Source organism: Triticum dicoccoides, chromosome 7A (genome assembly GCF_002162155.2).
Source record: "Triticum dicoccoides isolate Atlit2015 ecotype Zavitan chromosome 7A, WEW_v2.0, whole genome shotgun sequence".
Classification (NCBI taxonomy): domain Eukaryota; kingdom Viridiplantae; phylum Streptophyta; class Magnoliopsida; order Poales; family Poaceae; genus Triticum; species Triticum dicoccoides.
Genome location: NC_041392.1, coordinates 519,044,524 through 519,055,504, shown reverse-complemented (window position 1 = coordinate 519,055,504; position 10,981 = coordinate 519,044,524). Strand labels below are relative to the sequence as shown.

Below are 10,981 nucleotides of genomic sequence, written 5' to 3'. Positions count from 1 at the left end.
GGTGGGAGGAGGGATGCCGGCGAAGGAGGGAGGAGGGGGCGGCCGGAGGAGGAGGGAGGGGAGGAGGGAGGAGGAGGACGGAGGGAGGGAGTACCTCGGTGGAGGAGGAGCGCGGTGGCGGCGGCGGACGACGGGTATCGGTGCGGGCGAGAGTGACCGAGAGGGAGATTGAGTGAGAGGGTCGGGCGCGTGGGGAGGATAAGGTAAAATTAGTAGTAGCGCGGTTTCGCGAAAAGCGCTACTGCTACGGAGCGTAGCAGTAGCGCTGGGTACAGATACACGCTACTGCTAAGTGTGGGGCTAGCCGTCTGCGCCCAGTACAAACATAGCAGCAGCGCGTTTTGCTAGTAAGCGCTACTGCTAAAACCGTAGCAGTATCGCGATTTATTTACAAACGCTACTACTAAGTAGCAGTATTGCATGATTTTGTCTAGCGCTACTGCTAAGATGCTGTGTATAAGGTTTTCCCTAGTAGTGCAATATTCATTCATCGTACAATTTTCTACATGGTTTTAGAGCGGTTTGTTTAACGACGCCGATCCTTAACACATTTCACCACTTCCATAACGCGCCGCCCCCGGAGAGATTAATCTCCTCTTCCCGGGGACGCGGCAGCTGATCGATCCAAAGATTAGATTGGCTTCTATAGCTTAGATATTAGATCAATTCTGTAGGTTTTCAGTTTTGAGATTTCAGGATCATCCAGTAGATCGTTTCTTTTTAGCCACAAAAAAAAAATCAGAACCCGCTTTTCCGATCGACCTCTCCCCGCATCCACCAGCAGACGCTACATGCGCACACGCGCAGGCCAGGAGGGCCGGCCACCAGCGACGGCCCCCTTGACTTCGAGCGACACACGACTTCGGCGGACGAGCACATCAGCCCGAGACCTCCCCGACGCGATCTACGTCAACACCACTGGCGGCGGTCGGCAACCAGCCAGGCGTACGAGCGCATCAACACCGGGCGGGTCACACGGAATCGATCCGATCTGCCTCGACAATCTGCCGTCCCGGATGCCGGCCTCTACTTCGTCAACCCACGTCGGCTGCCCATCTACATGAGCTCCGCCGGCATCCATAATGTGCCGCCGTCCACACGGTGACCGTGACGCGCACACGATCGAGCACCGAGGTTATCGCCGCTGCTGGCGAACTGCGTGTGACTGAGCGCGTACGCGGCGCGGCGTCCTCCAGCAATTGCAGACCCATGGTGATGTACGCCAGGCCGCACTCAGCAACCACGCTGGTTCGACGTCTCTGCTACAGAGAGCAGATTGGTTCAGGTCGGCCTGCCAGCACAGGCATCTAGGAGACCAGGAGCATGCATCCATGCATCACGTGCCCATCCAGGGGCCATCTGCATCCGCTCCAGCATGCATCGATAACAGGGAGGCCGATTCACAAACTCGGTCGAAGGCCTCCCACGGACTAGCACGACACCACAGGCACAGATCGACATCGTGCCACATCGAGCTAGCCCGCACCAATCTTCGAGCCACTGCATCGAGCGATCTACACCGACCCGCGCCGCATCATCAAGTTGTAACACGACGTCAGGCTACAAGCCAACATACTTCGTCGAGCACATTACGAGGAGCAACCACAACATGCACCGTCCACACACCAGGCCGGTGTGGAAAACGACGTAATTCTTCATCGACTTCTTCGGCGCGACATGTCATTGACACTTGGTCACCGTGAGAGACGCCTTCAAGCGATACATTATCGTCGACACGCCGTTGCGACGCCATCGTCAACACTTCATCACTATGGTCTTCATCACCATCATCGTTAACATATCGCCGCCACCCTGTCCATAAGATGGACATCTAGCGTCCTTTGACAGACTTTCCTGCAAGACGCGACCTCGACGACGGCAATGAACGCGCCAGGACGACGACATCGACCGCGTCATCCATAACGACACGACTGCATCAACACGGCGTTACTACAGTGATGTCCCTACATGGCCACACGGTTCTGGCAAAACCGATGTGTGCTTGATGGGCTTCCTCCGGTCTTGGCAAAACCGGTGGACTCGTCGCCGATGGCACCCTCTGACATCCGCAAGGTGCATCGTCCACATCTGCAGCTCCGTCATAGCGTATTTTTTTACGCCTTCGGCTTTGTGCGGCTTCATCATCCACGACGACAACACCATCGACCACGACTACCTCGACCACGGCTACATCATCATGATTGGCTACCTCCACATTAATGGTTGCATCTACAGCAACTCATCGGGGACAACTCCAGTCAACTGCGTCCGCGTCGTCACTAGCGTCCACGCCACTCCCGCTGTAACTGCGGGAGGGAAGAAAGGAGAGACAAGGAAGGCACCAGAAGGAGACGCAGTCACCGCCCTAGGTGTCGACCCATCAGAGACGCAATTGATGATGATGTAGTGGAGAAGATGACGAAAGCGCAAGACTACAAATTCAGTCGCAAATGTCCGCTTCATTCCCGCTACGACTGAGGCGGAATGTTAGAATATAATTGTGTTTAAGATAGAGGTGGGAGTTAGAGATAGAATAGGTTTAACATGTAGGACTTGCCCACTACTCCAAGTCTCTCTCCCTCACAATGTATTCTATATATACCCCACATGAGGGTCAGATCAATACAACAGAAACAACACAATATTCATCCATCGTACAATTTTCTACAACCTCGTCTCTGGTGGCCTTAGGCCTTGTACAATGCAAGGTGCTTAGGAAAACAAACCAGGCTTTCCTTAAGCACCAGTGCTTATTTGTACAGGGTTGATGCTTAATTAGACGTCTCTTCTGTAGAAATAGGCACCGGTGCTTCAGAAAAGCCCGGTTTATTTTTCTAAGCACCTTCCTAAAAACCTAGCATTGTACAAGGCCTTAGGGCCATGGCGGCGCGGTGGATCCCGGCCCTTGCCGGCAAGAGGGCTCTATTTTTAGATATCCCTTTGTTTTTTGATAGGGTTTGTGTCCTGTTCAGGAAGACGAGACATCGGTGGCTCCCTGAAGATGGAATTAAGGTTCTACCCGTCTAGCCTCTGTCCGGTGGTGTGTCTAGCATCGTCGGTGTGCGTTTGGAGATATGTCTCTGGTAGATATGTCCTTGGCCTATTTGCTCGGATCTAATCGTAGTTCATCTACGTTGGTGTGTCTTCCGGTTAGAATCTTTCGATCTACACTACGGTTGTTGTTCTGCTACGCTGGTCCTACGAGGCCTTAGCACGACGACTTCCCGACTGTCTGCTACAACAAATTTTGCCCGGCTCGGGCAAAGGAAGGGCGATGATGGTGATGCGCATTTGGCTCGCTTCAGTGGTTATAGTCGTCGCTAGGTGGTCTACGAAATAGAACGGAAGTTTCCACAAAAACTTGATGAAGAGAAAGCAACTAATATATTGTGAATATTTCCTAAGGACGAATCGAAATTGATGGTTTATCATTTTTTATTTTCATGATTTATCAATCTAAATTAAATACTTGGTTTAATTTTAAAATATGTATGGATTTCTTTTGCTTCTAACATTTTTTATTTGTATTAGTCAAGATGTAACTTGGAATGTCTTCACGATTTTTAACATGCTATTAGTCAGGAAAAGAATTATATGAGACCAGGTCTCACGAGCTAGCATGTGAGACCCATCCTGATGGATGACACGTGACATTTACAAATCATAAAGCATCTACCTCACCCCTCACTTGAAATCAAGGAGGGGGGAGATTAGATGCTTTACGATTTGTGAATGCCACATGTTATCCATCAGGGTGGGTCTCACCTGCTAGCCCATGAGACCTGATCTCATATAAATTTTTTTCCTATTAGTCAAACGTGCATTGCATGCTTACTAATTAAGTAAAATGAACACATATCCTTACAAACTCACCCAGGCAGGACAATAAAATTACATTCCAATTCTTGAGGGAGCTTAAGTTTTCTTCCTCCTACATCCATCGGTGACGCGCCGTGTGCATAGCTAGATGCTGCCTCTCGAACTCCGCCTCGGGCGAGCAAACTTTTTTTACTCGGGAACTTGTAGACTAGGAGAAGAAAATGCCGAGAAGAGCTTATAGAAACTCCAAAGACCACGAGTTTCGACTGAATCTAGACGGATTCATCGAAAACCTAAACTGACCGGATCACAAAAGACCCACCGCAGACACAGTTCCATACGCCCTTCACGCGTTTCACCTGTGGGTAGTTAGAGCAACTCCAATGGGGTGACCCATTTCGTCCGCGGCCGTCCGTTTGGGTCGGCGCGGACAAAAAAGCCGGCCCAACGCGCCGACCCAAACGGACGCGCGTCTGCTTTCGTCCGCCTGCCGACCCATTCCTGGCCCATTTTTTAGGTTGATTTGCGTCGGCGTGGACACAAGATGGACGCGCGCGCGCTCGCCCTCTTTTCTCACCGGGCCCGCTGGTCGGTGACACATTGGATTCACACACTCGCCCGCCTGCTACGTCGCCGATGCCGCCGGCCATTTTTTCAAATTAAAATGGATACATAGATAGTTCTAGCGTACACAGATAAAAGAAAAAGACCACTACTCGTCGCTTTCTGACTCCGACTCGGTAATGTCCTCCTCCGACGTTTGAAGGTAGGCGTCAGCAAGCTGCTCGGCTTCAAAGTCCCAACCCGAGTTTCTTGTAGCTTCAGTTTCAATTGAGCTGCCTGCTTCCGCGAACGCTTGTCCTCCCGATAGGCGGCTCACTCCCTCCTCCTCGCGTCCCTCTCCGATCTCAATTGCTTATAGAACTGGCGCTCGTAGACGATGTCCTGTGGGTAGTCTCCTCGCCACAGCACCAAGGCTTCCACGTCCTTCTCTGCGATGGCGAGGCGACGCTGCCGCCTCCGATGGACACGACGATCCTCGTCAGTGAAAAGCCGTGGGAGAGGCGCCAGATCCTGCGCCCGCTGGCTCGACACGTTGGGAAAATTCATATCCCGACGAGGCCTCAGGAGGCGCCACGCCTCCGCGTCGTGCGCGCGGGCCGTCTCCTCTGCGGTGTTGAAGGTGCCGAGGACGAGACGTTTCTCGCGAAACCAGATCTCGGCGGAGAAGGCGCTGGAGCGGCGCTCGCGGACTCCACGAAAATCCGGAGCGCGTAGGCGGCGGATCGACATGGTGGCGCAGAGGCGGCGAGAGTGGGCGGCCGACAGAGTGTGGAGGGAGCGCCTTCTTTTATAGCGAGCGCCGGCCGCGGCGCGCGCGCGAACCTTTCCCGCGCGCTGGAGCGCCAAAACCAGCGCGCGCGAACCTTTCCCGTGTGCTGGAGCGTCAAAATCAGGGCGACGGCACGATGTTAAACGCGCGCGGTCATGAAAATGGGTCGGCCCGTTGGGCGCACTGCCGACCCAAAAATAAAAGAGGGCGGACGGCGGGCGGGCGGCCGACCCAAACAGACAAAAAGCGGACAAAAACACCGTCCGTTTGGGTCGGCCCGTTGGAGTTGCTCTTACGGTCGAATGCGAAGTCCCGCCTTAACCTAAGGAGAGCCGAGGCTCGGCTTGGGAGACATGGAGGTGGGGTGGTGGTTTGGTTGCTGTATGCTGCGGCAGAGGTGAGAGACGATCGGACAACTTGTGCGTGCAGGAGGAGGACTTAGGCTGTGTTTGGTTGAGCTATAGATTCTGTAAAAGCTGCTGTGAGTTGTGAGCTGTGAAAAAGCTGCTGTGAACTTTTTGCCGTGGAAAAGCTGGAAGCTGTTTGGCTAAAAGGGCTGTTTAGCTGAAACGGCTGTGAAACACAATGAAGAGGTACGACTTACCAGTGGCATTGATGGGTAAATACTACTCGGTTTTAGGGGACAACAAAAAATGGTTGGTTTAGAAGCTGAGAAGCTGAAAAGTTGGGGTATCCCAGCTTCAAAATTTACACTACAGAGAAGCTGCAGATTCTCAAAAGCTGCTTTGTAAATTTACCCATTTGGTTCAGCTTATAGCTTTTGGACCCAAAAGTTGAAAGCTGAAGTTGAACCAAACACAGCCTTAGCATATACTCCGGTAACCTTTTGGTGCTGCTCCCATATATAGGCCGGACGACCTGCTGTAGTTGTAGACCGACGAGCCTGCGCATCCTTTTCTCCTGGCGTATACCGTTTTCCCAAGGGCACAAGACTCAATCAGATTCCAGTTGTGTGGATATAAAACGGGGTCAAGAGGGTACAAGGACAACGTCTTATTCAAGAGTCTGACCAGACACGTACAAGGACAGATTAGAAGAGCCTTTTGCTGGCTCCGCCAACACCACTTGCACAACACAACACGAAATGACTCAAGACTCGGTATGCTGTACATTTACTCGAACTGCAGAAAAACATATGAAGCCAGCAACATTTTGGACTTGTTCTTTATCTCTTCCAGACTTGCACGGTTGATGGTTTTTGCTTCTTATAGAAAAGGTTGACTTACTATACGTCTGCACAATAGACTGTACACGGATGTAACCGAACAAAAGGAATACTGCGTTTTACAAATGAAGCGAATATCACATAAAGTTGAGCTGCACACAAGGCACCACTACTAAGATTGACATGACAAGAAGCATTTTCTTTCAGAAACAGCAGAAAAGGCAACATCAAGTTTTCTGCAGTCACCAGCCATGCAACTCAGATCAATAACATCACACATCCATGAAAAAAAAAAGTGTCAATGGCGATTTTGAGCCATGTGCATGTATGTCAAATGCAGTGTAATCTTCCCCCACACGAAATATGGCATCGCATGGGAAGATAGCGGTGTGTTTCTTTTGGTTCACCGGCAGCAGAACATAGTTCAAAACCAACACTACAGGATTCTACTGTGTGAAAAAGACAAGGGCAGCAAACACACATGCTATGTTCATTCCAACTAAACCAGAGTGAGCGAATATAGATCCAAGGGGAAGCAATGTTTGCCTGCCATGTGATATGCCAATGAGTGATTCCATGTAATTTCACCTGTAGTGGGACTTGAAACAATCGGATGACTCGCATCGGCCTTAGTTCTGGTAACTGACACGCATCTGATCAGGCCTTATGCCACTCTCTTCTAGCAAAAACTGTTTCAACCCAAGTAGCAGCAGCTCATTTCCCTTCGAACATATGATTTCGACAATCTCAAGCTGTTCACATGTAAACGATCTATCCTCCAGCTCGCCGATGACTGCAGATACAACCTCGTTGTGATATCGTGGCTGGCAATTAAAAGAGAACAGTTTTATCTTTACTGTGCATGCTCAAACTTTCATGGAAGGATAAATGCAATGGAGAAGACAGTATATACCTCGTTTAGTTTAAGAGTTAGCTTCTTCAGATTAGGTGAGTTCTGAAGGAAGACTATCATGGCATATAAGTCCGCATGCATGCACCACCTATCAAGAGTCAGGTTTGTAAGATTGTTGAATGTTGGGCACCATCCGTGATTATTTTTCACCTCCAGCTGCAAATGATTCAAATGTTAAGACACAACATAAACCCATGCCGTATTCTTCAATTTCTTTTTTCTGCTTCAACCAAACTTGCCAAAAATATAAGGAGGGAGTTAACATAATGTGATTACGTTTCTGATTGGTTGCCGTTGAAAATCTTAGAACTATAGCTTTGGAGCAAATTGGATATGAAAGAAAAAAAAATCACAGCACAAACAGAGATCATCTTAACAAAATCACCATATTAGACAATGATATACTTATTTTTGTTCATCGATAGAGCCATGGAGCACATGTGATTAAAACATCATGGTTGCTTCACATGATAATCTGTTGCATTGGTCCAATCTGTTTGTAGGAGTTAGCAATAATGGTTTCAGCAATTGCTGAGGCCCTTCACATAAGTATATGCTGAAGCTACATTATAACTCAGTTATTGTACTAGTTTTATATTATGAGAAAACTAAGATACTCTGGTCAACAATTTGATGAATCAACAAATGAGCATACGAAATGGAATGAGTGGAGACCAGACAGCACTGGTCATCCTATCAAGAGGTTTGATTTGCACTTATGCTATGTAATGAATCATCTAGTATAACTTGGAAGGGCTAAGGCAGAAGAAGAAGAAAATATGCTTAGGTTGCAGATTTTGGTATGGATAAATATCTCAAGATCAATGTAATCTACAAAAAACCAGAAGCATACCTGTCTATCCCCATAATAGAAATCCAAACTTCTAACACCAGAGAGGCCCCCGAGAAACTGCCTGATACCATCAGCATCACAAGTTGTGATATCTCCTTCTGAAAGCAATACTGATGCAGTTTCTAGTGATAACATGTTCTTTAGTATAGGTAGCCTGGCCCCGGAAGGACACTCTTGGACGGACAGAGAAATGAGGCTTGGAGCAGAAATAGAGACTTGGGCATCGTGCTCAAATGAGAATGAGAACCCGATAGTATCAGAGAGGATCAAAACCTTGAGTGTGTCAGAGAAAATGTCAAGGTCCTCAATGTCGCAGATTGATAGGAAGAGATATTCCAATGCTGGGCAGCCTTTTCGGGGGCGGTCAAAGAAACCTAGGATCAGTTGAGCATTGGTAATGTGCAGTCTTTTCAAGTACGTTGAAGTGAATACCCAGGGAAGAAGCTGCAGAGGTTCGCTGTGATTGCCTATCTTGACAGTCTGAGCCTTGTACTGTAACGCATGGCGGATCCATAGGTTGGCTTCATCAGAGTTAGCACTGAGGCGGCCGACCCCGACCACCAAGCTGTACTGCAGCCGGAACTCCTTCAGGTCTACGCGTTCACGGAGAATCAGCAAATGGTTCACAAACGTCTTGAACATCTCCTCGCGCTCCAAGTCGTCTGCAGCAGCCCTGTCCTCAAATTCCTCGAAAGACACGTCGATGCAGGTCACCGACCGCCAGAGGTATCGCCAGCGCCGTGCCAGCACGCATGTCTGCACAGCTTTGCGTGAGCGCAGGTGGGAGAGAACATGGATGAGGAGCTCGTCCGGGAGGGCGCTGATCCTGTCTTCCATGCTCCCGTCGCCCGACGCCTCCGCCATGGGGTCAGAGCTCAGAGGCGTTTCGTCGAACAGGTGGTGTGCAGGGGGCTGCAGCAACGAAAATGAAGAAATACAAGCCGTGAATCCGCAGCTCGGGACAAGATTTGGGACGGCAGGAAGAAGACGAACGCAGAGAAACAAATTCAGAGAGGAAATGTCGAGAGAATCAACGAGGAGAGGCGAGAGGGATCCAGAGCATACCTCCGGTGGTGCGCGAGGGCGCTCAACTCCGTCCACCCCACAGCCGGGTGGAGGCAAATGCACCGCCACAGCCTTGATGAGTAAGCATCCAGTCTTTATTTCGAAAGAGAGTAACCACCGGTCTAAAATGTGACCACCACCGAGTAAAGTGAAAAGAATACCGTAGAGTTTCGGTAATCCATTTCTGAGCTCAGACTCAGCTGCACCTGCTCTAACGAAAAAAATCAAAATAAATATTAGAAAATTTTGAAAAATTCCATTTTTTTGTGTGTGATAGATAATTTGATGCGTGAGGTCCGCTCTAATTTCCAAATTATTTAGACATCTGAGCAGCTCTCGGCAAAAAAGACAAATTTGAGATCTGTAAAAATATATACTGTTCATGCGCTATTCTGACCCGATTTGTCTTTTTTGCTAAGAGCTTCTCAGAAATCCAAACGACCTGAAATTTGGAGCGGACCTCACGTGATAAATTATCTACCATGCAAAAAAAGGAATTTTTTGAATTTGTTTGTGATTTTTTTTTCTGAGCAGGTGTCGATGAGGCTGGGCACCGAAACACTGCACTCGTAGAGTTTCCGTTTTTCTAGAGAAGTTGTTTTCTTTCAAAAGGGCCCAAGGCGGTATGATAAAAAACATAAGTCCTTACAAACTCATCCATACAAAAGTGTAAAGTAGCATTTCAATTCTTGGGGAGCCTAAGTCTTTTTTTCTCTCATGCATCCATCGACTTCACGTCGTGAGCATAGCTCGATGCCATCTCTGGCCTCTGCCTCGGCGAAGCAAACTCTTTTGAAGCCACGAGCTTGTAAAAGCAGTTTTCAGAAAGTCGTTGATGTAGACCGACGATCACTATCCATGAATCAAATTGCCGCCCTGAAGAAGAAAACGCCGAGAAAGGCATGTAGAAACTCCAAAATTCATTAAATTCGGATGAATCTAGACATATCCACCGAAAACCAAAATCGGTCGGACCCCGAAAGACCCACCGAAGACACAACTCCACACGCCCTTTGTTGGCGAATCATCCCACAAGTAAACTATAAATCAACTATACTAATTCACATAGGTTTCGGATTACCAGATTTTCTAAGTGATTTGGTGATTTCTAAGCAATCGACGCATGTATTTCCTCTAAAATCTGGTGTACAACTTAACTCCAATCGTGCAACGCTCCACCATCTATGATGCAGCGTGCCATGGCTTCACTGCCTATGGTGCAATGTGCAATGGCTCCACTGATGTATTCATCAATAAAAAGCTCTCTTTCTTTCCCCATCAAGGTTTCCCACCTCGCCTCTAGACCTCACCATTGTTTCAGGCGTGTGTCTCCCAAATCCCAGCGGCACCCACACACATCCTCCTTGACCTCGCAGTCGGCCCGCACCTCACCAGAGCCTTCATCATCAGGCCCCTCCTGGTGGCTCAACAGGCATGCAGTAATTGACGGTTGCATGAGGTAATTCATGCCTAGAATTTGAGTGTAATTTATCCTGAAATTTGGAATCCCGACACTGAGCATGCATTTTCACCAAGAGTGAACAAAGAAATTGTAGTTTATATTCCAAGAGGTAGCCCATTTTATATACTACTGAATGTATAAAAAGGAAGAAAAGAGAAAAAAGAAAGAAATCCTAGCTATGTGCTCCTTAGCTCCTATGTAAAGAATAAAGCGGGGGGAGAGGCGGTCTGACTATGTCGAGGCCGCGGCTCCCCAGATGTGGTGGTGCGACAACCGTGGTCTGTGGGGGTGGTTGCTCTGAGCAGCTTGGGCCGCGGGGTGGCTAGGTCGTGCGACATTTCTGCACGAGG

General features: G+C 48.8%; 1 protein-coding gene across 1 annotated transcript; it reads right to left on the bottom strand.

Annotated features, from left to right (window-relative positions):
- Positions 1-6,599: 6,599 nt before the first annotated feature.
- LOC119331123 (F-box/FBD/LRR-repeat protein At2g26030-like) lies at positions 6,600-9,285 on the bottom strand. Its single transcript, XM_037604297.1, has 4 exons — positions 9,170-9,285; positions 8,105-9,016; positions 7,252-7,407; positions 6,600-7,162 (listed from the first exon to the last, which is right to left on the bottom strand). The coding sequence occupies exons 2-4, from the start codon at positions 8,966-8,968 to the stop codon at positions 6,968-6,970; spliced, it is 1,215 nt and encodes a 404-aa protein (XP_037460194.1). The 5' UTR covers positions 8,969-9,016; positions 9,170-9,285; the 3' UTR covers positions 6,600-6,967.
- Between the last annotated feature and the right edge of the window lie 1,696 nt (positions 9,286-10,981).

Coding starts and splice junctions, on each gene's coding strand:
- LOC119331123 (XM_037604297.1), bottom strand. CDS start 8,968: ATGGCGGAGGCGTCGGGCGACGGGAGCATGGAAGACAGGATCAGCGCC. Junction 7,408..8,104: donor TCTATTATGGGGATAGACAG/GTATGCTTCTGG, acceptor AATCATTTGCAG/CTGGAGGTGAAAAATAATCA. Junction 7,163..7,251: donor TAACTCTTAAACTAAACGAG/GTATATACTGTC, acceptor TTTAATTGCCAG/CCACGATATCACAACGAGGT.